Source organism: Fusarium graminearum, chromosome 1, assembly GCF_000240135.3.
Source record: "Fusarium graminearum PH-1 chromosome 1, whole genome shotgun sequence".
Lineage (NCBI taxonomy): Eukaryota > Fungi > Ascomycota > Sordariomycetes > Hypocreales > Nectriaceae > Fusarium > Fusarium graminearum.
Window position 1 is genome coordinate 5,866,194 of NC_026474.1, and position 26,652 is coordinate 5,892,845.

A 26,652-nucleotide genomic window follows, 5' to 3' on the forward strand; every position below is an offset into this window, starting at 1 on the left:
GTGGAGGTAGTCTGACGATCTGCTCTGTGCGCATAGTGAGCTCAACAAGGCGAACGAGCTTTCAATAAGCAAAGTCATAAGTATTTGTGAAATCATGTTAAATATTATGAACTAGAAATATGCAGCCACAGTAAATTATTATGTTTGAAATAAAGACAAGTGTTATCAGTAGAGCGAAGGATCCCGCTTAGATGTAAGCTGAGTCGATCGACATGCCCGTCGGCCAATGGCGACTCCCTGCCGACCCGCCATGCAATCCTTCACAGGCCTGTTCATCGACAATATTCCAATATTTGCCAGGAAGGAATCGACTGGGTCATTTCCAGGAGCCTAGAAAATGTATGAGCTTCCACTTCCACCAAGTTCCCTGTTTCTCATCCGTTTAAATATCGCTCGTTTGGCACAGCACCTGCATTATATATAAGCCCAGGAAAACACCATCATTATTGCCCAGACACCATCATGGCCACAGAAACTGAGACAGAATCACCAGCTGTGGTTACTCCGACGGTTTCACAGCAAGGCTCTTTCAACGTGTTGCTAAAATTCCTTGAGGAGCGAGGTCATCTCAAACGACCTCAAGGACTGCAGGAAAGAGACGTACCTGACGGTATCAATGATCAGCCTACCTTTATGTACGAGTTATTCTATCCACTTCTACATTAACTAATTAGATATCAGGAGGTTTCTTCAAGGTCGTGGATTCGATCCTCAGGGTGCTCTCAACCAGTATGAGGAGGCAATGGCCATTCGCAAGGACACGGAAGCGATCACGGCCTACGACGCCATTTCCGTCCACGAGTTTGAGGAAGCACGAAAAATGGTATCATCTCCAGAGCAATATTTACTATCGGTCTCCATAGCTAATATGTCATAGTACCCAACCTGGTCTGGTCGGCGAGACAAGAGAGGTCTGCCTATCTGCATGTTCGATGTTGGACAACTGACCGCCGAATCCATGGCCAAATACAACGCAAGCCAGACTGCCACGGAAAAGAGCCAGCATACCATGGTCTATCACGATTACATGACGCGATTTGTTCTACCGCTCTGTGGATCAATGCCGGACTGCAAAGCGCAGAGCCCTTCTGTTGTTAGCTCCATCTATGTCATCAATGCTGGCAACTTTGGCTTGAGGCAAGCTTGGTCATTGAAGGGGTATGCGCAAGATGTTAGCCAGCTTCTAGCTGTCTGCTTTCCAGAAATGGTGGACCGCTGTTATGTGAGTACCTCCATCAATTGAAAAGCCATCGACTAATGGAGCGATAGGTCATGAACGCACCTGCATACTTTGGAAAGATCTGGGGTATTTTGTCAAAATTTGTCGATCCTCGTACAGCTGCCAAACTCATCATTGTCTCATCGGGTGAGGATTCTCTGTCAACCCTAACGCCTTATCTCGATGTGGATAACATACCAACAGAGTATGGGGGCAAGTTCACGTATAAGCCTGGCATGACCCCCATGCTTGATGAAGGGCTGAGGAAGCACATGAAGTGGACATTGCCGGGGGACAGTCTTCCTGAAGGGCCGATCAAGTTTATCCAGGATGAAAACAAGGGACGAGCGGTGCTCGCTACAGGTTCCATGAACGGTACAAAGAGGGACAATATCATTACGACTGCCAGTTAAGAGTTCAACTGAGATGTTGGAGGGTGTATGTAGACTTTCATGGACCAATGACTGGTCATTCGACGTTGCATCTTACGTTGTGTGTACAGATAAAGATATCGGGTAAATAGGTACCAAGCTTAGAAATAAGCTTGACGACTCTTCTATCCGCCTTGGCAAATATGAGAAGGTCTCAAATTTAAAGTACCCAAAATTTAACTAGAGAAGTTACTAATTGGTAGCCTTGATTTGCCAGGCAGGTTCACAAACTCATATCCCAGCGTGGTATTATTGAGATGGTTGCGATTGATGTCCACTAAGCCAATTCGTCAATGCCGCTATTGCCGATCAAGGCTACCAAGCTTCGGCATCTCCAGTTAGCTAGCAATGGTCCGAAACCTTGTTCCTCTTCACTGCGACAAACTAATAAAATCTCTAATCTGATATTTCCTTGCTCCATCATGTGGACCTTGGCCCACGGGTGACGGCATCCTAGCTCCCCTTGGCTTGCGTCACGAAGCCAAGATCAATGAAATCATGTAAAAACAAGGAAGAAATGATTTGATCAAGATATAATACTTCATCATAGTCCAATACCTAAATACAATAATGTAGCTTTAAATCAAGAGACGTCAAAATGTCTCGCAATATCAACGACGACGCTACGAGCGATGATCACGAACACGCGACCCAACACCAAAATGGCTACGCGCGAAACCTCAATGGCGACCATGTCGATATCGAATTGGGCGCCGAAGCCCGCAAAAAGGCATTTCCAGGCGATCAGCAGCCTCCGCTACGACTCAAAGATCGCGTCGTGCGAGTAACCTGGCAATGGTTCCCCTGTACAATGTCAACCGGTGGTCTTGCCAATTTGTTAGGCGAGCAGCCCTACACCTTTACTGGGTTGCAAACAATTGGCAAGGTTGTCTTTATTCTGAACCTTGTGCTGTTCGTAACGTTTACCTGCTTGATGATCGCGCGCTTTTGCATCAAACCACGAGCCTTTGCGACAAGTCTGCATCATCCATCCGAGTCATTCTTTTTCGGTTCATTCTGGGTTTCGATTGCCCTGATCCTCAATGGCGCGCAATCTTATGGAGGGCCCGCTACGGGAGAATGGTTCGTCACAGCCATGAGAGTGGTTTTCTGGATATACTACGCCTGCGAGATGATTGTCGCAGTCACGCAGTATCACATCATCTTTGAGACCGAGAGACTCGACATTTCTGAGGCTCTACCTGCTTGGATCCTACCGGCCTATCCATTCTTGGTTACTGGTATCTTAGCTGCTAAGATAGCGGGTAGTCAGCCACAATGGAGCGCTGTTCAAATGATTGTCGCAGGCCTTATGGGACAAGGATTGGGCTGGATGCTCGCACTTTTTATTTACGCTGTTTATTTGTCTCGTCTGATTCAGCATCAACTACCAGCTCCTTCCAAGAGACCAGGCATGTTTATCGCTGTTGGGCCTACAGGTATGCTAATCCTCATCATTATTTTAAGTCGGTACTAACAATCGCAGCCTTCACGTGCGCTGGACTCATCTCACTCGGAACACAGGCCAAGTCCTCTTTGCCCGACGACTTTCTCGGCAATTTGAGCGTCCCACTTGGTGAACTCTGGTATGCGATGTCTGTCCCTGTAGGCCTCTTCATCTGGCTTGTCGCTATATGGTTTTCCGCCCTCTCTGTTCTATCAGTCCTCCGAGGGATTCGTCATATGGAATTTAGCCTGACGTGGTGGGCACTTATTTTCCCAAACGTTGGACTTGCCCTTGCGACTATCAATGTGGGAAAGAACCTTAATTCGCGAGGCATTCAGATATTTGCTTCGGCTCTTACCGTTGTCCTTGTTGCCTTGTGGTTCGTCTGTGCGGCTGCCCATATCAGGGCTATTATGAGAAGAGATCTGCTTGCTGTTGGAAAAGATATGGATGTGGAGCATGTCAACAAGCAACACGACAAGAAGCAGGCGAAGAGAAGGTCCAAGTCACAATGATAGTTTATCTATAGTATGAAATTTTAATGAATAACGTGTTTGTTGACTTCACATCAGCTGTCTGGCCTATTGTGTGGCGACGCTTCATCATAACTCTGGACGTTGATTGACACGCCTGAAACTGACGATGCAGTCCACGCAGCAGGCTTCGGCATTGAGACTCGAATACTTCCAATGCACAGTCGAATCTTTGGTTTGCAATTCGTCCATCAATCTGAATGCAAAAGATCAGCGAATTGATTGCCGTCAAAGCGTTGTGGTTTGGCCGCTAACAATCCAGCTCGGTATTGTTGTTGCAAGCCACAAACCTTTCGAAATGGCTTGGGCGGCACAACCGAACAGCCAACCACCCGCATCAATGCACAGTGGCTCGATGCTGGAAACCAAAGAGGGAACGCGTCGTCTGACAGATTGTTGATTGATCAATCATGATTTTGCATTGAAAGACAATAGGAAACCACAGACATGGTATAATGGTCGATTCTGGTTTCATAGACAAGTAAGTTCGAACCCGAGTCGCACCATTAGAACAATGCTTAACTAGCGTCACGCCTAAGTACTCATTCTTGTTGAGCCCTGTCTAGCATATAAGTCTTCCAAGGTCCGCGAGTGGGAACCCTTTGTTGGATCACGACCCTTGACGTGGACGTACAACAAACTCAACCACATACGCATGCGACACCATGGCAGGCACGACTTTCGCAGAACTTCACCTTGCTTTCTATCAATGGATCGACGAGACTCTTGATCATCCCCTAGGCCGGTACTTTATGGCCGGCGTGGGGTCATCTTTGGTCGTGCTACTCGTGGCTATTGCAGCTTTCTGCAGCCGTAGCAAGACTCCCAATGTCCCGATTCTACTACAAGACGAGATCGGCAATGCAAGGAAGCGTGCTCTCGAGTACTGCTTCAACCCACGGGAGGTCATGGAAAAAGGGTACAAAAAGGTGAATGACTTCATGCCATCTGATTAAGACGTCACCACTAACATCTCAGTTCAAAAATGAAGTCTTTGGTCTCGATACTCAAGATGGTATGATCGATCTCCAAACAGTTCCCTGCCGTCGCTTACATTTTATAGGGCTCAAACTAGTGATACCTCCAAGCTATCTTGATGCATTGAAGAGTCATCCCGCCCTGAGCTTCAAAGCTTCTATCGACAACGTAAGTGACATTCATCAACCACTTCAAAAACTAGTGGCTGACCAAATAGGATATGCAAATCGAATACACACATTTCGGCGGTCCACCGGAATATGTCATTCACGCAATCAAAGCCAATCTCACTGGATCACTTCGTGAGAATCCCTGTGACGAACTATATGATCAAGACTATCAAGCTAATTTCTCTAGCCGCGTTTGCACCCATACTCCACAAAATGGCACGCAAGAATATGCCCAAAGTCATGGGTGTATACAAAAGCGAGTACTCATATGCTGTTTACGGTCGCCGAAACCTCTAACAAGATCACAGACTGGACACCAGTCAAAGTCCACGACCGAGTACTCCGCCTCATTGCAACCAATAACGCTCGCGCTTTTCAAGGTACCGCTGCAAGTGAGGACGAAGAGTGGCTGTCGGCATCCACCGGTTATGTTCTGGCTTGCTTCGACTGTATACGAGCTTTGAAGCAGTGGCACCCATGGCTCCGACCACTCGTCTACAGACTCATCCCGGAACGAGCTGCCATCAAGGATCAATGGGCCAAGGGTCGCAAACGAGTGATGGCATCCATGAAAGAGAGACAACAAAAGGGCGGGAATATTGAAGACCCGCCCACTATGTTGGATCATTTGAGCAATGGCAAGCACGAAGGTATGGCCAATGATATCGAAAAGCAGCTGGTTCACCAGATGAATCTGATCGCTGTTGGTACAGTCACCACCTATTCTTCCACAACACAAGCCATCTACGATCTTGCAACTCATCCAGAATATGTTCCTATACTGCGACAAGAGGTTGAATCCGTTTCTCGAGACGCCAACGGAAATTTCACTCGGGACTCAACTTTGGCGATGGAGAAGCTTGACAGCTTCATCAAGGAGAGTCAGCGATTCCACTCCCCCGACCTAAGTATGTACATCATGAACCTCTCACTAGTTTTTACTAACAGTCTCCAGCCACCTTCCAACGAGCAGCGATCGCAGACATGACACTCCCAGATGGCACATTTGTCCCCAAGGGCACTAAGCTAGAGATCAACACCTGCTCAATCCACAAAGACAAAGATCTGTACGAAAATCCTGGTGACTTTGACGCTCTTCGCTTCTACAAAATGCGTCAGGCTCCTGGGCAGGAAGCCAAGTACCAGTACTTCAGTGTGGGCCGAGAAGACCTCTCATGGGGGTTTGGACGACACGCTTGCCCTGGAAGGTACCTCAGCGCCATCAACATCAAGCTTATCATGGCGGAGCTCTTGATGAACTATGACATCAAGCTGTGCGATGGGGCAAGCCGACCGCCAAACATTGAATTTGAAGTTCTTGTAAGTTGTACAACAGAGCCTGGTACGCAACCTTAATACTCACCTTTGCAGTGCTCCCCCGATCCCGATTACGAGATTTTGTTGAAGAGTAGAGAGCATTAGGAGGTTGCGCTCCTAGGTTACGACATGTGGTATTGTGGTTGATGGGAGTTGATTAGCTAGAGGAAGTTTAGTTAGGAAGGCCAGAGACGATGTTGTAACAGATGCTACGCACAGTCCGATCATCACTTAGTTCACTCACCTCAGTCCACATTATACTTGCTTTCAACGTAATCCATGTTCTATTAAATCTTCCCATGCGATTATCCAAAACCGTGGGTACGTGGTCTTGTGCATCATTCAAAGGTTGTTATTGAAGTTGTACTCAAGAATGAACCAGTAACTACAAAAAGGTATGTCTTTTGTGTAGAATAGCCTCGTGATCAACCTATAAAGATCCCTCAGGCCACTGATACTCTGGCCAGGCAAAGTCAGGGTCATATCTCTGCTGCAGTACAACACTTCCTGGAGGAAACTCTTTCTTCGTCCCATCGTCAAACTCAATAGTCTCGGCTTGGCTGGGAATCGCCCAAGAGCTGACCAGTCCGATACTCTGAGCCACATCCTCATTCAGCCTTGCTACTTTTCCGGGTCGAGGCATGTAATTATCGCGACGCTCATCATCGGTACTCTCCTCATATTCTCCAGGCTCCGCCGTGACCCACGTATCCTGATGTTTCTGCTGCTCAACCCAATCGAATCCACCACAATCGTGCAGATCCGGTTGATCAAAGTCATTTGTGAGGGGTAGGTCCACAGCACAGTTATCGAGGTCTTCTGCGATACTCGAGTTGGCGATGGCGTAGTTGACTTGCGCTAGAGCAAGGGCTTCAGTCTGGATCAAGATCTTGAAGACGACATCGGTACTCTCAGCCTGGCCCTCTTCCACTTCGTCTTCATCCGCGAATCGATCAATGTACCAAATTGCGCCTCTCTCTTTGGCTTCTTCATCGATGACAGCGAAGGCCTCTTCTCTCCCTGCTTCATTCTCTTGGGCGCGGATGTACTGGTGAGACTTTCCCCAGTAGTCTTCGGGTGCGCACACAATCTTCAGTTCGAGCAAGGGTGAGAACTTGGAACAAGCGCCGAGTTCAAAGGCTGACTTGATAGTCGTCAACTCGTCATTTGTAAGGTCTGTGACAAGATACGCCGTGAGGGAATCTCCTGGAATCGAAGGTGGAAGGTAAACCATTGTAGATGTAGTGAATGTTTGAAGAACTTTTTGATGACGATTGCATTGGACTCAGTTCGTATTTATAGCGACTTAGGTGAATGGATAATGCACATGGAATTGAATCCTTCGGCTCTTGACTCTAGGCATCAGCGCCTAATTATTCTCGTATTAGAGTCTCTGCCAATGGAAACTCAAGATGGTTTATGTAATTATTTACTGTTCATTTCTTCTTTTGGAAAGACGAAACGTCTTTTGTTTTGATGTTTTACACCTACTCTCACTCTATGGCTGTGAAGTAACATTATCTTTGTTCACCAGGATACCTTGCTCTCGAGGAAACGTGTCGGCTTAATAACAGCTACACGGGGACACAAACAATCCAATCAGCAGATAGTTCTTGGATAACTAGTCTCGTTCCAGCGATCTTTATGTTACAGTGAGCGTTGCATGGCACTACTCCCAAGTAAGCCAATTACCCATCACAGCCGCCTATCATGCACAACCTTTGTACGGCTCCCACAGCCTGATTCCCAACACTGGCATAGACCAGACCTGTGACTACAATTGATACCCGTAAGGAATTACCAGTATTGGAAGGATTGCTGCAAAACGTGAAACACAGCGCAGCCACTTTGTAACGAGACACAAATCGAACCAACCATCGCCAGCACATTCTCAAGAATGCCTTAGCTGAAGGATTTCGTGCAACTCAAGCTTGAAGTGCATATTTCTTGGCTTTCTCCCAACTTTCTAACTGGCCAAGGCACACTGTGAGGGTGTGATGGAAGCCAATCGGACTTGGATCACGATACAGACGCGGTCTAGCCAAAAGTCCGATAGGCTATGTTTCTTTTTCAGCCCGTCGTGACTGATTTATATGAAATGTAAACATTCACGCAACCACATACAGTTTTCTAGTTTGTCTTCCTCATACCAACGACAAGCTATCAACATCGCTTTTGGGAGACAGTCAGCTAAGATGGAATCCGTCACGACTGAATACAGGGGCGTGTATAAGGGTATCCACCAGACACAAAAGCTCACTCATGAGCCATGTCTAAACCGCAACGATGATGAAGGTATTTGGAACTATCTCAAGGCGTGGTATCTGTTCGTCATCCACATCGCTCTGGCAGTTACTATCATGGCGCTTGTCATTCATATAGACAAACAAGAGTTCAGGATTGGGTCAGGTCCAAATGTCTTCACCTTCAACTCTCGTCTCTACCAGGCACAAGTTACTGGTCTCCTATCCCTAGCACTTGTAACACTCAGACTCGTCGCTGGAACTGGCTCCGCGCTGCTTGCTTGGAGGATCATTTTTATCCTCCTCGAGAAACGCGGAATCACGCTGAAAGAGCTGACACGTTTACTCAGCACACGTGTACCAATTATCCCAGCTACAAAGTCTGAGATCTCTATTCTTTGGTCGTTGTGGGCGGCAACTTGCATCCTATTGTTGTGGCCCCAAGGCTTTGCAGCACCGCTGGCATCGTCCTCCCTTTCTTGGATTCCTGGCATCACGCTTCTCAATGACGAAAGAACAGCGACTATTGGAGCACTTGGGGAGTTTATCGATTGGGCGGCCATATTGTACGATGATACGAGAGCGGTGGCCGTAGTCAACGGCGCAACTCTAACAGCAAGTGAGCCAGAGTACGCATTCAAAAACGAGTCCCTTCAGAGACGATACTTTAATCCGAGTCGACACATACCAACTGGGAGTCTGATGAATATTTCAGTCCCTTACTTCTCTGCGGGTGTCAAATGGATCAACGCAACAGGTGAAAAGAAATTCCAGCGCGTTGGCGATGCCGCGTACTCGGACGTCGGCCAGCCTATAGGGATCCGAGTAGTTGGTGCGACATCGTTTGTCAATAGTGAGAAATGGAGTCCCCAGGGCCGCGCACCAAGTGGACCTGATACTTTCGTTGGCACCCGGCTAATTTCAGTGCAAACTCGGGCTATAGCCAATGTTATTGAGCAGGGTACATGCCCAACATCGCTGCGACACTTTGGACAGCTTCCGCCCGTTTCCCAACATGAGATTCGCTGGGCAGGCGGAAACGACAAAACTGCTGACTACGACTGCTTTCTTCTTGGCGAGGTCACAATAAACGCAGGCATATACAACGGACGAGACTGCAAAGTTGTCTCTTCTGACAAAACCTCTCAATCCTATGCCACGTGTTCCAAAGATCGCTACGGCGGCGATTTCGAAGAGGACTGGTTGACTGGCCTGGCTCTAGACTTTACATCCGAGGTCCTCAAGTATGCGGTCTGGCAAAACTTCAGTCAACCTTGGATAAGTGACGATCTGGACGAGTACGTTGCTGGTATGCTGGCGTTGGGATACCACGCAGCTTGGAGCGCACTGATGAAAAGGTTTGGCAACTACACAGAAACCATATCCTTCAGACCATCGGAGGAGATTGTTTTCGTTTCTGTGGATAAGAACAAGCTCTACATCTGGCTAGGCATGAACGCCACTCTTACCCTCTCAGCCATTCTTGTTTTTGGAGCAAGTATGTTGACGAAAACCAAAACAATTCGTGATACAGCTATCGCGTCTTTGACAATGGATCTCACAGATATTGTCCATAGCCCCATGGCTAGTGGTCTTTGCAGCGCTGTGAGTTTGAGTCGCCAAGATGGAAAGCTTCCGAGACTTTGGTGGCTAAGGGGCAATATAGAGGGCGGAAATGATAATGATGGGGGTCATGAATTGTGTAGCAAAAAGGTTGTTTTTGCTGAGGATGATACGTCAGTCCGAGCTCTGGACTCGCGTCAAGGTCTGTTGTCTTGAGGCCCAGGACTGGCGCCAAGATTTGACGGATGCAATCGATAAGCTCAGATAAGATAGGTGGACCATCATCGGTAAGATAAGATTAGCACTTAAACTCGATGAAGTAACTGGTTAAAGTACATTCCCGGTCGTTGTTGTGTGCAGGTCTGGATCATTTCAACCCACATGAATGGATTAAACAGTCTGTGATTAGATCCCCAATGTTATTTACACAGGATAAAAACAGTCATAAAGAATAGCGATGATACCTCATCCATTCTGTCAATGGAGTTGAACAATTTCACTGGAGACTTTTTCCATTGACGTGAGAAAACAAACCATCTTCAAGTTGACACCAGTGATTTATGCAACATGGGAACAGAAACATAAACACCCGGTTTATTAACCGAAAGTTAAATTTGAAAAGACGTTAGCGAATATCCCTAACAGTGTTCTTCAAGTACTGGAAAGTTATTACGGTTGCTCAAGGTTGTCCTGTTTCTCTTGATGCAGTTCAGGGTAGCGGACTGCAAGTTGTTCCGGTGCTATGTCCACTTTCTGTTGTCATCAGCCTCTTATTGGCCATCGGTCTGCTACCTAGTACAGATGACTAATGACATGTAAATTATGAACGTAAATGGCGTTTTTATGCAAACTGGACAAGAGACTCATAAAGCGGCACCGCAAAAATCAATGCCATCAGGTCAAAAGTCCTTATGTCTATAATCGCGCAATATGTTACATAATATTATTGTAACAAGCCTCACTGACCATGTCTGGTCTGTACGGAAATTTCCGCGTTACTCTTCATCCCTGGTCTCGTTTAGATGTGCCACACAACGCTAGAGATTTTATCAATCAGTTAATCAAGCATCTTATCAATCAGCTGGGTCGATCATGAAACCTTGTTGTTCCGTTAGATTCCCTTTACGGGCATAGTCTGCGTAGTTCAGTTGCCGGTTAGCCGTTACATCGCATTGAATGGCCGACAGTAGCGGGTCTGTTGTGTTTAAAAGGTAAGGTTAAAAGCCAAAGAAGATTTTGCACAGGGAAGACACTGGGATCGTTCCGAGAATCTGAGCGGGTGCTTTGAGCCAAGGCCCAAGTGCCGATACTCACACATGTGGGTGTCACTGCTAAGAGTGACAAATAGTACACACAGGACAGGAGCCGTTGCGAAATCGTCTCGTCTAGACTAGACTTGCAGAATCATATCTAGCCCTAGACCTCAGATCAGCCCACGGATGATGGATCGCCGGGGCATTCTAGCAGACATCTGCTACCGAAAACCTGCAGGGAACGAGGCTTGATAGAAGAGCCACCTGCCTTTCAGAGACCCTTCTTCCTTGACTAGACCGATTGTCGGGTCTCATATCGAACCATTGAAGTTCGGAAGAGATCTAGAATTTTGCCGTGGCTTTATCAGATGTCCGAACCCTGGTTTTCTTTCAACATTTGTGTCCGGGTGAAAGGCATGTGCTTACCGACAAGTAATGGTATAAAGTAAGACAACCTTTGGCCTGGAGACAACTCGTAGCTCGTTTGTGTTTCGGTCTGTACCTGTTGAGCCCTTTCTTTCCACTCGCCTTTCCTCTCCGAGATCGCCCCTATTGGATCTGTAATTCTCAACCACCATGAGGCCCTCTACTAGCCTTTCTTTACCGGCGACCCTGCTGTTAGCATTATTAACACTGCCCTTGACCGTATCAGCAACCGAGCTGCTACAAGGCTATGGCAGAAACGACTATCCCCTCCCCTGTGCTCAAGCCTGTACTTGGGCCATGCCCACTGCACTCGATTGTCCTGAGTACGCTAGTATGTCTGCAGAAGAGCGTGCGGCGGCTTACCCATCCGCAGCCTGTATGGGCAATGACACTTGGTACTTGACATCAATTGCGTGGTGCATTGACTCGTACTGCTCAAAGAATACAAAGCCATACAAGATTGAGAAGTTTTGGTGGACCAAAATGATCTACCAAGTTCAGAGCATCAAGTTCTCATACGCCGAGGCTTTGGCCCAGGTAAATACCAAGACGCCCCCAAAGCCTATGTCTCCAGACTTGACTGTGCTTAACCGAACTATCTCGATCGACGATGCAACATACAACAGCTATTTAAACGCCGTCAAGGGATATATCGCTATCGGCAAGAACGAATCCAAGTACTCGTAAGTTTAAAAATGTCTATCCCAAGCTAGATGCTGATGATGGTTTACAAACAGTCTACTCGTCTTTCTCTCCTGCGTCGTCATCCCCATCGGCTTCTCGTTGCTCCGCCTCCTACCTATCCCGATAAGCATTAGAAGTAAATTCTACGCTTATATCATCGATCCGCCTGCTTGGGGCAAGAGACATAGTGTGCCGACCTTTGGACTAGGCATCGTCCCTACTCGTGGCCAAGCCCTCTTCATTCTTTACATCATCGCAATCAATGCGTTGGCAACATTCGATGGCTACCCTCGCTATACCCCCAATGCCTACTTCCCAGACCGACGTTACGAGTTGATGCGACATATTGGCAATCGGGCTGGTATTATCGCATTTGCCAATATCCCCGTCATCATACTCTATGCCGGTCGCAATAGCTTGCTACTACGCTTAACCAACTGGTCCTACTCCACATTTATCCTCCTTCATAGATGGGTCGCGATGGTCTGCGTTATCCAAGTCATCCTTCACTCTCTCATGTGGTTGCAGATAATGGTTGAGGCTCATTCACATGCCACAGTTGTCAAATCTCCTTATTGGCAATGGGGCATTGTCGGGACGGTTGCCTTTTCTCTATTATTACCTTTCTCAATTCTCCCTTTCCGCCGCGCTCTATACGAGATCTTCCTAATTGTGCATATCTGTCTGGCTGTTGTCGTTATGGCTGGGTCTTGGTACCACATTTGGTATCTCTTCGAAGACACCAGTGGATTCGAGATCTGGCTCATCATAGCGATAGCTGTCTGGGGGTATGAAAGATTTCTGCGCATCCTTCGTATCTCAAGACATGGTATCAAGAAGGCTTACATCAGGAGGGCCGATGAGAAGTATCTGCAGATTGACATTCCTGATATGGATGCACATGGGCATTGCTTCATCTACTTCCCCACCTTGTCCTGGCGTGTTTGGGAGAACCATCCTTTCTCAATTGTTAATTGCAGCAAGGGACAATTAGAAGGACAAGCTTCACATTCAAGTTCAAGCTCACAGGTTGAGGGCAAGAGTGCATCACCCACGAGCGCTTCGATGTTCAAGGAGGTTGGCATGGTTGCAGTCAACACTCCAAGCAGTGTAACAGCCACCAATACCACCAAATCAGGCATCACCCTTTTTGTTTCTCCCGAGCATGGCTTGACTGCTCGACTCCCCGAGAAAGCCGACACTGGGATTTCTATTCCAATTTTTGTGGAATGTTCTTATGGACATGAGGACCCAACAAGATTCATGCCTACTACAGACTACCCCAACACGCTCGCTATCGCAGGTGGAGTTGGTGTAACTGCAGTGTTACCAGCACTCCAAGGCTCTTTATCCATGTATGCACGACCACTCGGAACGAGCAAGCTGTACTGGGGAACCAAGAACCGTGGCCTTGTTAATACAGTAAAGAGAATGATCGTCGACGGCGACAGTTACAGAGATGAAGAAGGGAACGGCAGTGCTTCTAATTGGGGACATTTTGGAGCACATGTTACGATCGGCTCACGCATGGATATAAGGCAAGTTTTGACGAGCGAGTTACAGAGTACCGCGGGAGGCACGACAGTTATTGTTTGTGGTCCACAACAGATGTGTGACGATGCTAGGAATGTTTGTGCCGGACTTGCGAGACATGGGGTGGTTGTTCGATATGTGGAGGAATCATTTTCTTGGTAGAAACACCTCAGGCTGCTGAAACAAATTGGATGATAGCTGTGTATACCTAGCAATAGGGATAGTTCCCCATCATCATTGACTTCGACTCCAATCTTACATGCATCGCTATTGCCCCACACATGCAAGAAAGGACATAGATCATCCATCTTGGGCTCGTATCCCGTTTAGATAAAGTAGCCCGTAAGCAGAGATGCGGGATGACAGAGCTAAGATGTGCCGCCCCAGGTGGAGGGTAGCATTGGGATTTTAGTGAGGCGCAGGGCAACAACACGACGGCGCATCTATGTGCTTACGAGTTTAGTCGCCAAGAAGGTGATACGTACAGGTACGTCTAGTGTAACTTCATTATCAATTCTTCATAATAAACCAGCTCCAATGCCTGCATGCATTTGGGGGCCGCGCGCCAAGATACCCCCCAAGCTTCGTCGGGAACATGCGTCGGTGAAATCACAAAACAGTCGTACGGGTTGCCGGCAATCAGTCTCACATAAGAACATAAGGGTATATTTGACCACCTCCTTGGATAAGCTGACCAGAAAGTTCTTACTATTCTTTCCTATTACATGGTGCCTATACGAAATTACTAAACAACCATAACTAAGCAACCATGATCAACGACACTGGCCCAGAGGCGATTAAGCAAAATGGCTATGCTGCAACCAATGGGTCGCAAACAAATGGCGGTCATTCTTTTGAAACTACAGGGAATGTCGCAGTCAACGGGAATTCTACTAACACACCTCCTGCTGAACCAATTGCGATTTGTGGAATGTCAGTCCGTCTGCCAGGCGGACTACATTCACCACAGGATCTCTGGGAGTTTCTAGTATCCAAAGGCGATGCTCGTGGCCCAGTACCCGAGTCAAGATACAATGCCTCCTCCTACTGGTCCGAAAAAATGAAGCCCGGGACAGTAAAAACACAATATGGCTACTTTCTTGATGAAAGTATCGACATTGCCAGTGTAGATACCTCATTCTTCACTATGCGTAAAGATGAAGTTGGAAAGGCCGATCCGCAACAACGACAGATGCTAGAGGTTGCCAGAGAGTGCCTCGAGGATGCGGGCGAGTTTGACTGGAAAGGTAGACCGATTGGCTGCTTCATGGGTAGCTTCGGTGAGGACTGGGTTGAGATGTTTGCCAAAGAGGCTCAGCAGTATGGCATTTACCGAGTTATGGGCTACGGTGATTTTATGCTGTCGAATCGTGTCTCATATGAGCTAGATCTCATGGGTCCAAGGTAGGCGAAATCCCTCCCGCTTGTAATTCTTGCAGTAAATAACGATATCTCAGTCAGGTTGTGCGCACTGGCTGCTCGGCATCTCTGGTCGCTCTCCACGAAGCTTGCCTTGCGCTGTCTCGAGGTGACTGCGAAGGCGCTATCGTTGGCGGCGCTAATCTGATAATGGCCCCTGGAATGACTGTGGCAATGACAGAGCAAGGCGTTCTCTCACCCGATGGCTCATGCAAAACATTCTCAGCCGATGCTAATGGTTATGCTCGTGGAGAAGCTATCTCTGCAATCTTTGTCAAGCCTCTAAGCGCCGCTATCCGAGATGGTAACCCCATCCGAGCAGTCATCCGCTCCACAGCCTCCAACAGCGACGGAAGAGGTACAGCTGGAGGTATACAAGTACCCAACGATATTGCCCAAGAGACCTTAATCAGAAGAGCCTATAAGATGGCTGGTATTGATGATTACTCCCAGACAGCATTTGTTGAGTGTCACGGTACTGGAACAGCTATTGGAGACCCCATCGAGACCAAGGCTGTCGGCCGAGTATTTGGTCCGTCCGGAGGTGTGTTGATCGGATCTGTTAAGCCGAATCTTGGGCATTCTGAAGGCGCTTCAGGCCTAACATCATTGATCAAAGCCGTTATGGCATTGGAGAACCGCACAATCCCACCCAACATCAAACTCAGCCAACCCAACCCAGCTATCCCCTGGACCTCCTGTGGGCTATCTGTTCCTACAGAGCCTACGACATGGCCTTCATCAAAGCATGAGCGCATCAGTGTCAACTCTTTTGGTATCGGGGGCACCAATGCTCACGTTATTATCGATTCCGCCTGCAGCTTCAATATCGCTCATCCGGTAGGGCGCAGTGCGACAGCACCACAATTACTGGTATTCTCTGCAAATGGCACGGATTCCCTTCGACAGATGATCACCAACTACGAAAATTATGCCGAGAAGAACCCAGAGAAGATTGATGATCTTGCATTCACACTCGGTCACAAGCGCGAATACTTGCCGCATAGAGCATTTGCTGTCGCCAGCCCCCTTGGCCCTATCACTGTTTCTCCTGTCTCCAAAGTAGGAAACAAGCCGAATATCATTATGGTCTTCACCGGTCAAGGTGCCCAATGGCCACAGATGGGAAGTGACTTGATGCATAGCCCTCAATTCCCCACATTTAGAAAGGCCATCGCTGCATTGGACGCTCATCTTCATTCTCTGGAAGACGGCCCGGATTGGACTATAGAGGAGGAGCTTCAGAAGTCCCCCAAGATTAGTAGACTTGGCTCAGCTGAATTGTCACAGCCATTATGTACAGCCATGCAAGTTGCCTTGGTTGATACACTCGCTTCTATCGGCGTCAGGCCGGAAGCTGTGGTGGGCCATTCCAGTGGTGAAGTTGCTGGTGCATATGCAGCTGGCGCCATCACTGCGACGGAAGCCATCAAAATCGCCTACTACCGTGGCCTTGTCACTAAGCGCCAGACCAAGCCTGGATCAATGGCTGCCATTGGAATGGGTGCCAAGAGTGTCGAGCAGTATCTTCAGTCGGGTGTTGTCATCGCCTGCGAAAACTCTCCAAGCAGCGTCACCATCGCTGGTGATACTGAGGCGGTAGAGTCGACTATTGGGGCGATCAAAGCTTCGAAGCCAGATGTCATGGCGCGGCTACTACAAGTTGACATGGCATATCACTCTCATCACATGAAGGAGATTGGCGACGATTACTTTGCCCTCATGCAAGACAAGATCTCACCAAAGAAGCCCACCAAGCTGTTCTACAGCAGTGTTACTGGAAACACACTCACAGAAAGTCACCAATTCGGCCCACGCTACTGGCAGACCAACATGGAGTCCAGAGTCTGCTTCAGTCCTGCCGTTTCAGAAATCATCAATCAAGGAACCATCAAGAATGCAATGTTCCTCGAGGTTGGTCCTCATTCAGCACTTGCTGGACCCTTGCGACAAATCCAGACGCAGCGCTCCAGCTCATTTCCCTACGTATCAGTCCTCACTCGACACAAGAACGATGTTGAATGCTTCCTTACATGCGCAGGCAGTCTATTTAACCTCAATGCTCGAGTTGATCTCACCAAGGTCATTGCAAAAGGCTCAGTGCTGCCAGATCTACCGAGATATCCCTGGAATCATTCCGAAAGACATTGGTATGAATCAAGGCTGACAAATGAATGGAGGCACCGCGAGTACAAGTATCATGACCTACTGGGTATTCGTATCCCAGAAAGTACCGACTCCAACATCCTTTTCCGAAACCTGTTTCATCTTGACAACGCGCCTTGGATACGCGACCACATGGTTGGTGATGATATCATCTTCCCGTTCGCTGGCTATGCTGGTATGATCGGTGAAGCCATACGACAAGTGACCCACGTTGAAGAAGGCTTCAAGATGCGAGCTGTCAGGGTCAGCACAGCTTTGGTACTGAACGAGGGAAAACCTGTCGAAATAATGTCTACACTCCGTCGCAAGCGCCTGACCGACTCCCTTGACAGTGAATGGTGGGAGTTCACCATCGCATCGTACAACGGTACTTCATGGACGAAGCATTGCTCCGGCGAAGCCACATCACAAAGGGAGAAACTTGCGACTGCAGGAACCCATAAACGTTTCTTGCGCAAGGTCGACATTGGTCGTTGTTACGAGTCTTTGGCAAGGTCCGGATTGAACTTTGGGCCAGACTTCCAACTTCTTAGTGAGATCCGCTCTGATACAGTAGACCAAAAGGCCCAGTCAAAGGTCTTGGGCAAATCAGGCGAAGAAGTCGACTATCATCTCCATCCCACCGTCATTGACGCATCACTGCAGCTTCTCAGTGTCGCTGTATCAAGAGGATTTGCCGACCGATTTGACAAAACCATGGTACCAACACACATTGATGAGATGTGTGTTTATCGACCAACTATCACCGATTCTTTCGACATTAGAGCAAATGCATGTTATACCTCCACAGGATCTGTTACAGGTGGCGGTCAGATTGCTGATTCCAAAGGCCAATTGGTTTTAACAATCTCCGACATTAAGCTTACGACAGTTGGAGATCAAAATGGAGGCAAGCCTGTTGAGCCAACTGCACGATCGGAATGGGCTCACCATGTTGACTTCTTAGACCCGAAGACTCTGATAAAGCCCGCGATTGATCGAAGCGATCATATGCCTGACCTTACACGGCTATCTAACTTATGTATGGTACACACTAAGCGCAGCATTTCCGAGCTGGATTCGACCACTGAGCACATGCATAAATACAAGGCATGGGTTGATCGCCAGATCAAGATTGATGACATTGGGAGTCTTGAGTCTCTAAGTAATGATGAAATTGAATCACAAATTGATGCGATGATGACAAGCCTGAAGCAAACCTCGGCAAAGGACGCTGCGATTGCTATCGAGAAAGTGTTCGCCAATACTTCTGATATGTTCACTGGCAGCAAAGAGTCTCTCGATATACTCTTGTCGGACGGCACGCTGAACAGACTCTATACATTCATGGACCAATGTGACGAGTCAGAGTTGTTCAAGTATCTGGCTCACAGCAAGCCCAATTTACGTGTGCTTGAGATTGGTGCTGGAACTGGCGGGTCAACGTCTCAACTCTTGAAATACCTCGCACCGGTTGGCAAAGTGTTGTTTTCCAACTACACCTATACCGACATCTCATCTGGATTCTTTGAGAGTGCTAAGAAGCGCTTCAATGAGTTTCCAAACATGGAGTTTGCGACACTAGACATCAGTCGGGATCCATCGGAACAGGGATTCGATGGGCGTGAGTACGACCTCATCTTGGCCACCAACGTTATCCACGCCACCAAGTCACTCAACGAAAGTTTGAAGAATGTTCGAAAGCTTTTGAGCAGTGATGGAAGATTCTTACTCCACGAGCTTACTCCAACTTCAAAGTGGATCAACTACATCTTCGGGACACTACCAGGATGGTGGTACGGCGAGGCTGATGGCCGGCGTCATGAACCCTATATCAGCGTTGAACGATGGGGAGTGGAGTTGCAGGCTGCTGGTTTTGAGGTGCCAGATGCAGCAGTCCTTGACACAGCGGAGCCAAATCAACTGAACGCGATGATTCTATCTAGGCCAGCCATCAAACGGGACTCGACGAAGGCTGTGGAGCTATTGACTATTTCGGACGTTGAGACCGAAGGCGAAGTCACACTCCGCAAGAGTTTGGAGAAACGAGGTCATTCCGTCAGTCGAAGGACTATATTCGACCAGCCAATTACTACTGGACATAGCATAATTGCCCTTCTGGATGAAGATGAGCCTTTCTTTGAGAATATCGACAACGAGAGGTTTGAGGCGTTTAAGCTACTGACAAGCAACCTGAAAGACATCAGTCTTCTGTGGATCACCCATGTCTCCCAAATGCAGTGTTCAGACCCTCGTTTCGGCCAGATTATGGGTATATCTAGAGTCCTTCGCTCTGAGATGCTGCTGGACTTCGGAACCTGCGAAGTTGACGACGTGGTAGCATCATCGGAGAAGATCGTTGACGTCTTTGAGAGGTTTCAAACACGAAAAGAGGACGAGTCTCTCAAACCTGATTACGAATATGCGATCGTGAACAATACCGTTCATGTCGGCCGCATTTATCCATTCTCAGCGCAGGACAATCTGTTGATGTCAAGTCAAGATGATCCAGTGGCACTACGAACGAGCAAACCTGGCAGGCTTGACGCTCTTCACTGGGCTAGGTATCAGTCACCCACACTAACCGGCGACGATGTTGAAATCAAGGTGCAAGCCGCTGGCTTAAACTTCAAAGTGAGTTCTCTTATACATACTTATCAGATATGACATTGATCTCTTTTCAGGACGTATTGTGTGCAATGGGTATTGTTGACGGCGAAAATGGTTTCGGCCTTGAGGGCGCTGGTGTTGTCAATCGCATCGGCCCAAACGTTAGTGATCTACAGGTTGGGGATCGTGTCTTTTTCATAGCTCACGACTCCTTCGCTACTCATGTTACCATGTCCGAGAACCTTTGCGAGAAGATTCCTGATGATCTGAGCTATGAAGACGCAGCAACTATGCCTTGCGTGTTTGCAACATCATATCATTCCATCTTCAACATGGGCAATCTTAAGAAAGGACAGGTACGTGATCCTTGACTATTACGTGCATTATGCTAATTCAGCCAGTCCATGTTGATCCACAGCGCTTGTGGTGGTGTTGGTATTGCCACGATTCAACTAGCTCAAATGGTCGGCGCCAAGATATATGCTACCGTAAGCAGCGAAGAGAAGATCAAATATCTCCAAGATAATTTCGGTCTGGACCGCTCATGCATTTTCAACTCTCGCGACGACTCATTTGTCCAGCAGCTGATGCACAAGACTGGCGGCGAGGGTGTCGACTTGGCGCTCAACTCTCTATCTGGAGAGCTTCTACACGCTACTTGGAAGTGCATTGCAGAGTTCGGTAGAATGGTTGAGATTGGGAAGCGAGACTTGATCGGGTCTGGCAAACTTGACATGTCACCTTTCCTGGACAATCGTACCTACTCTTGTGTTGATCTTGATCAGCTTTGCTACAAGAGAGGACGTGTCGCAAAAGAGTGAGTTGGGATAAGCGAATTTTTTGACCGATAACTAACTTACTTTACAGGCTTCTCAAAGATGTCATCAGACTATACAAAGACGGTCACATACACCCCATTCGTCCTATCAAAGTCTATCGCCCCGACAATATTCTTGACAGCTTCAGGTTCATGCAGCAGGGCGTCCATCTTGGCAAGATCGTCGTCTCTATGGACACAACATCTGGGCCCAGCTTGAAGGTTGAATCTCGCAAGCAAATAGTCACGATGGACCCATCAGCTTCATATCTGCTTGTAGGTGGACTTGGTGGCTTGGGCCGATCTATCTCAAGATGGATGATTCAGCGAGGAGCTCGTCACCTCATCTATCTCTCCCGTAGTGCGGGAACAAATGAAAAGCACCGTGATGTACAGCAAGAACTCGAAAGTCTTGGATGCAAGGTAGACTTTGTTCAAGGCAGCATCAACGACCTGGATAACGTCAATGCTGCGGTTGCCAGAGCCGACGGTCGCCTCAAGGGAGTTTTACAAATGTCGATGGTTCTCGCAGATCAAAGCTTTGGAAGGATGACAATCGACGAGTGGAACACTGCTGTCGACCCCAAAATCACAGGCACTTGGAACTTGCACAACGCGACCATGTCTGTCAATGCAGATCTTGACTTCTTCATCCTTTTCAGTTCGCTTTCTGGTGTCATTGGACAGCCTGGACAGGTGAACTATGCTGGTGCAAATACATTCCTCGACGCCTTTTCCAAATACCGCAAGGGCTTGGGTCTACCAGCCTGTTCCATCGACATCGGAGCCGTGGAAGAGGTTGGATACTTGGCTGAAAATAATTCCATCATGCAGAAACTGAAGGTAACTGGTTTCAACGGCACTGTGTCCGAGCACGAATTTCTCGATGCACTCGGCGCCGCAATGGCAAAGACCTCCGATGACTTTTGTCTCGGGTTTCGGCCTGACGTTTCTCTCAGCGATCCCTCCAATCGATCTCTATGGAAGAAAGACATTCGAATGGCTGCTTTCCACAACAACGGAGGTACTACAGGGGCCTCTACGGGTGCAACAAATGACGAGCTCAAGTCCTTTATCTCAAAGGCTAAGCAAGATCCTTCAATCTTGAAACAGGCCGAGTCAGCTCACTTGCTCGCTCGGGAAATTGGTAAAAAGGTTTACGGTCTTTTGCTTAAACCTGTGGAGGACTTGCAGACAGCTTCCTCTCTTTCTGAGTTGGGCATGGATTCGCTGGTGGCGATTGAAGTTAGGCAATGGTGGAAAACTATTTTCCAATTTGATATCAGCGTTCTTGAGATGATGGCAATGGGCAGTCTTGATATGCTTGGTGCGCATGCTGCTAAGGGTTTGCAACATGTATTTGGCAGCACATAGGTACTGTCTAAGATACCAACTATGAGTCAAACAAATTGCCTCACCCCATTGATTTGAACACGGTCTCCCTGTTGATTAAACTAGTGGTGTGGGGAAAATCAACGACTGTCTCAATCGTTACCCCAGACGTCAGTACTGTCGGCCATCTCCCGCGGAGCCTGGCCACGGGCTATAAGCGTACACATAAACACCACTAGAAAGCAAGGATATGCTTAGTATCAACACCTATACGGGATAAATCCAGCCTAGAAGATGATACCATCCAGTCATGATCCACTGAATTCTGCCCCCGACCCTGATTGTTTATGCCATAATGCGGGGGAGGAACCTCTCCACCATCTGTTAGTATGGGGTGATGTTCCATTATATGCAACTGGTTACATTTGCCGATTCAACAAGTTAGGCATTGGAAATGCAGATCACTCATCATATAGAGATACATGAGAGGAAATATAACTATAAATACCAGTCTGTATTGTGTCTTGGCGAATCATACAGGCTCATCTACAACACCCTAACTCACAACATTATCATGGCCACCAAACATCTAGCCACTTGGGCTCTGGCCCTCCAATTTGGCAACCTCACCGAGCCTGTTGTCGATATGGCTGTCAAGAGTGTCTACAACTGGGCAGGCTGCGCTATCGGAGGATATGCTCTGCCTCCTGCTGGTGTAGCGCTTGAGGCCATGTCGCCTTTCACTGGATCAGATGGCAATTCAACCGTCTTTGGTGTTGGTCAACACGTCGACATCAGGACTGCCGCTATGATCAATGGAATTGCGTCTCATGCCGATGACTATGATGATACTCATATCGACACTCCAGTACACCCATCAGGCCCTGTCGCTTCGGCTTTGTTCGCCATGGCCGAGTGGATGGGCGGCGTTACTGGAGAAGAGTTCCTAGCAGCATTCGTTGCAGGCGTTGAGACCGAGTGCAAACTTGGAGTTGCCGTCTTCCCCGATCACTACACCATTGGCTGGCGTGAGTAATCTCAAACAGAAGGAGAATTTTTACTAATAAATGATAGATATCACTAGTACTACTGGATCAGTTGGCGCTGCTGTGGCTGTCGGGAAGCTTCTTGGACTTGATCAAAAGCAGATGCAAAGAGCCATCAGTATCGCTTCAGTCCAGGTCATAGGAATGCACGAGTCATTCGGCACCGATACCAAGCCTTTCCACGTTGGAGCTGCCGCACAGGCTGGTCTCACATCAGCATTGCTCGCAAAGAATGACTTTGGCGGATCACTCAAGGGCCTCGAGGCTGAGAAAGGATGGTCTCACGTCGTGAGCACTCACCAAAACTTGACCAAGGCATTTTCAACATTTGGAACAGTCTGGGAGGTTACCAAGAACACCTTCAAGCCTTTCCCTTGTGATCGTATCATCCATCCTGCTATCGATGGCTGGATCCAGATCCATGACAAGGCCAAGAAGAAGGGTCTCGACATGACCAAGATCGCCAATGTCACTGCCAGAACTCATCCCCATGTCTTTTTACTGACAGATCACCCTGAACCAAAGACTGGTCTTGAGGGTAAATTCAGTGTCTACCACGCAGCTGCTATAGCCCTTCTGTACGGTGAAGCCACCCCAAAACAGTTCACCGATGAGGCGGTACAGAACAAGACCGTGATAGCCCTTCGTGAAAAGGTTCACGTCACCAAGGATGACAAGGTCAGTGACCACGAGGCCTTTGTTGCAGTCGAATTCGAGAATGGGGAAAAGATGGAAGTGCATGTGGAGAATTGTATTGGAAGCTACAAGAACCCTCTGGATGCTGAGTACCTTCAGAAGAAGTTTGTTGATCATGTAAGCACCCAGATAGGCGAGAAGAGGGCCAAGAAGGCTTTGGAGGCTTTTGTAGGGATTGCCAACTCGACTGATGTTGGTCGCATTGCTCAGGCTTTTGAGGAGTAGATAAGACACGGTTACGGATTCTTATTACTAGAGGCTTGGACGAGTCTATTCTACAGCAGTTTGTAAAATCACAGTCTTGTCATGCCGTGCAAAACTATTGGTCGATCGATTAATTGACTGCGGTTTTATGCCTGGCGTAGTAATCTGGTTCGTGGAACAATTGTTGTACTGACCATACATAAAGTTAGATGTGAACCCTCTTATAATATCAGTTGGCTTCTACATGGGAGAGAACCGCTCAGGTTACGATTCAATGGGAAGTCTTCGGAATTATAAGGATTGTAAGGATTGTTCGATCGTTTGTAAAGTATTTCATCTTGACTTGCAAAATCGATTGCATCTGTACTGTTTTATCGATGAACTATCCATATTCATAACTGTAAACATACGTCAAGTTTGGGAAACGTTGTATGGCAAACCCCTTCTTTAACCAGATCTTCCATTCGATATGATAGTTTATTCACGGCAGGGGCATGCAAATAAAAGTTCTTAAGTGTTTTCACGAATTATAGTCATTCTAAGCGTGAAAACCCTGTCTATTTATTGGCCACTATTGTGAATCCTGTGGCAATTCGGACACCAATCTACAGTACGTATCGGAAGTCCTTATTCTCAAACTCGGTCTGATCCCTCATTCCTGCTTCGTTGCTTCGCTCCTTGTTGGGAGGTCCGTAAGTCTTGTTACGGTGGCGATTGATGAGAAACATGTAGACTGAGAGTATAAGTTAGATCGACAGGTTTTGTATGAGTGACAGATGAACGTACCAAGAAGGCCAAAGTGGCAGCAGAGCTTAATCGCGTAACCAACGAGGAGTCCAATAGTAGCCCCCGTAAAGTGAGGAGCTTCGGACTTTTTCACAACGAAAGGTCCAGCGAAATTGCCCCAACAGTAGGCAGTACTGAGATGGTGTTAGTCTGGTCGAACAAGTACACGCATGTATTACTTACAATACCATGGCGCTAGCCAAGGAACGGTGAGTGTATCCAGCCATGTTTGACGAAATAGTGGTCAAAGAGACAGTGAAACCGACGGATTGCGCGTTAACAAGCCAGAAACATACTAGGCGACCCCACGTATTCTCTCGTGGGAGGTAAGCCATACAAGCAGCCGCAATGGTGCAGATCAGGTTGGCGACGGTAGCAGTCAATAACCGAGAGTTGGGAACATTCAGAATGACGCTTCCGCCAATGAGAAGCCCAATAATCTGAACGGCATCACCAACAGATTTGAGCTGGGTGGTACGGGTAGTGCTGAAACCCATATCACGAATGATGATGGTAGAAAATGAGTTGACGACACCATTGGGAATTGCGGCAGCAAAGACAGAGATGAAGAGCAGGATTGTCTTGGGATCCATGAAACCCAATTGAACTTGGCTCTTGTCAAAGGCCTTGTTCTTGATACCTGTCTCGTTAGAGGCGACGCGCTTGACAGCAATCAGACGCTCGCGGTGGTTGAGGAATCTGGCGTTGGAAGGCGAGTCGGGGAGGAGGAACCAGATGACGAAAGCCCAGAGGCAAGTAGCACCACCAAGAATGAAGAAAATGAGCTCCCAACGTTCCGGCTTGAGAGTCACAGGTAGTTTAGAAACACCCATGGAGATGTAGGAGCCGACAATACCACCCCAGCCGAGGGACGAATACCAAATACACTGACGGAGAGGGATCTCACGCCTCGTATACCAGAAACCGGTCATGAGAGTCAAGCCGGGGGTAACAGCCGCCTCAAAGACACCCATGATGAATCGAACGGCCAATGCGCTGGAATAGTCTCGGCTCTGAGTCATGATAATAACCATCAAGCCCCAGAAGAAGATACTGATAGCCATGACCTTTTGTGCGGGAAATCGTCCGATGAGCCAACCACAAGGATACTGCCCGAAGAAGTAGCCTGCATAAACCACTTTCCATTATGTTAGCATGTGTGAACCGGGCATAGATAGATGATGTTGCTGGACTTACTTGCGGAGAGATAATTAAACTGGTTACCCTTGAGACCCAAAGCCTCTTGGTAACCAAATAGGTTCGCATAGTTGAGAGATGTTTTATCCATGAATTGCAAAGCCTGTGTGATCAAGAACATAGGAAGAATGACAAGATCCAGCTTCCACCGAAGTTTCTTAGCCTACAACCTTGTTAGCTTATCAATTGGGGTTATAGCAAGTAGTGGTAGCGCACCTCGGCGTCAGAGAACTCAATGTCGCGAGCCTCAAGATATTCGCTGTATCCAACCGCATTTTCCTGTTGATTCTGGCTCATACCGATGTGATTACTCTTGAGCTCAGAGTCTTCGATGGCCGTGACGCTAGGAGGAGCCTCAGGAACTGGCTTAGGCATGTCGGTCATGTTTTCGATGTGGTCTCTTGTGCGATGGAGTTCTGATATGATGCCGAACTTGTAAGTTGTGAAACTGGGAGCATACGATCGGCGAAGAGGGAACTGGGGGGTCGTATATAATAGTTTCTCCTTTCTCAAGGGCCGTTTGCGGGGAGTGACCAAGTCTGGGGTAACATCTGGTTACCCCACGGGGCTGAAAGATTCTCCTCACGAGACTAGCCCAGAATT

At 47.8% G+C, this 26,652-nt stretch overlaps 9 protein-coding genes across 9 annotated transcripts; 7 read left to right on the plus strand and 2 right to left on the minus strand.

Moving 5' to 3' along the window:
* Positions 1-462: 462 nt before the first annotated feature.
* On the plus strand, positions 463-1,632 carry FGSG_01784 (uncharacterized protein; the record flags this gene model as incomplete). Its single annotated transcript, XM_011319322.1, has 4 exons — positions 463-635; positions 682-823; positions 878-1,222; positions 1,270-1,632. The coding sequence occupies 4 exons, from the start codon at positions 463-465 to the stop codon at positions 1,630-1,632; spliced, it is 1,023 nt and encodes a 340-aa protein (XP_011317624.1).
* Positions 1,633-2,248: 616 nt separating this feature from the next.
* Positions 2,249-3,612, plus strand: FGSG_01785 (uncharacterized protein; the record flags this gene model as incomplete). The annotated part of the gene is made up of 2 exons (XM_011319323.1): positions 2,249-3,089; positions 3,137-3,612. 2 exons carry the CDS (start codon positions 2,249-2,251, stop codon positions 3,610-3,612), a joined length of 1,317 nt encoding a protein of 438 aa, XP_011317625.1.
* Positions 3,613-4,295: 683 nt separating this feature from the next.
* On the plus strand, positions 4,296-6,200 carry FGSG_01786 (uncharacterized protein; the record flags this gene model as incomplete). Its single annotated transcript, XM_011319324.1, has 6 exons — positions 4,296-4,559; positions 4,609-4,776; positions 4,826-4,910; positions 5,087-5,686; positions 5,752-6,098; positions 6,150-6,200. 6 exons carry the CDS (start codon positions 4,296-4,298, stop codon positions 6,198-6,200), a joined length of 1,515 nt encoding a protein of 504 aa, XP_011317626.1.
* Positions 6,201-6,525: 325 nt separating this feature from the next.
* FGSG_01787 (uncharacterized protein) lies at positions 6,526-7,329 on the minus strand (the record flags this gene model as incomplete). Its single annotated transcript, XM_011319325.1, has 1 exon — positions 6,526-7,329. The coding sequence occupies one exon, from the start codon at positions 7,327-7,329 to the stop codon at positions 6,526-6,528; it is 804 nt and encodes a 267-aa protein (XP_011317627.1).
* Positions 7,330-9,040: 1,711 nt separating this feature from the next.
* FGSG_01788 (uncharacterized protein) lies at positions 9,041-10,117 on the plus strand (the record flags this gene model as incomplete). The annotated part of the gene is made up of 2 exons (XM_011319326.1): positions 9,041-9,836; positions 9,903-10,117. 2 exons carry the CDS (start codon positions 9,041-9,043, stop codon positions 10,115-10,117), a joined length of 1,011 nt encoding a protein of 336 aa, XP_011317628.1.
* Positions 10,118-11,730: 1,613 nt separating this feature from the next.
* Positions 11,731-14,001, plus strand: FGSG_01789 (uncharacterized protein; the record flags this gene model as incomplete). Its single annotated transcript, XM_011319327.1, has 2 exons — positions 11,731-12,263; positions 12,318-14,001. 2 exons carry the CDS (start codon positions 11,731-11,733, stop codon positions 13,957-13,959), a joined length of 2,175 nt encoding a protein of 724 aa, XP_011317629.1. The 3' UTR covers positions 13,960-14,001.
* Positions 14,002-14,566: 565 nt separating this feature from the next.
* Positions 14,567-22,210, plus strand: FGSG_01790 (uncharacterized protein; the record flags this gene model as incomplete). Its single annotated transcript, XM_011319328.1, has 5 exons — positions 14,567-15,201; positions 15,255-19,995; positions 20,046-20,327; positions 20,373-20,788; positions 20,839-22,210. The coding sequence occupies 5 exons, from the start codon at positions 14,567-14,569 to the stop codon at positions 22,160-22,162; spliced, it is 7,398 nt and encodes a 2,465-aa protein (XP_011317630.1). The 3' UTR covers positions 22,163-22,210.
* A 484-nt stretch (positions 22,211-22,694) lies between these two features.
* On the plus strand, positions 22,695-24,087 carry FGSG_01791 (uncharacterized protein; the record flags this gene model as incomplete). The annotated part of the gene is made up of 2 exons (XM_011319329.1): positions 22,695-23,148; positions 23,219-24,087. 2 exons carry the CDS (start codon positions 22,695-22,697, stop codon positions 24,085-24,087), a joined length of 1,323 nt encoding a protein of 440 aa, XP_011317631.1.
* A 584-nt stretch (positions 24,088-24,671) lies between these two features.
* On the minus strand, positions 24,672-26,433 carry FGSG_01792 (uncharacterized protein; the record flags this gene model as incomplete). The annotated part of the gene is made up of 5 exons (XM_011319330.1): positions 24,672-24,799; positions 24,853-24,986; positions 25,036-25,978; positions 26,050-26,212; positions 26,266-26,433. 5 exons carry the CDS (start codon positions 26,431-26,433, stop codon positions 24,672-24,674), a joined length of 1,536 nt encoding a protein of 511 aa, XP_011317632.1.
* Between the last annotated feature and the right edge of the window lie 219 nt (positions 26,434-26,652).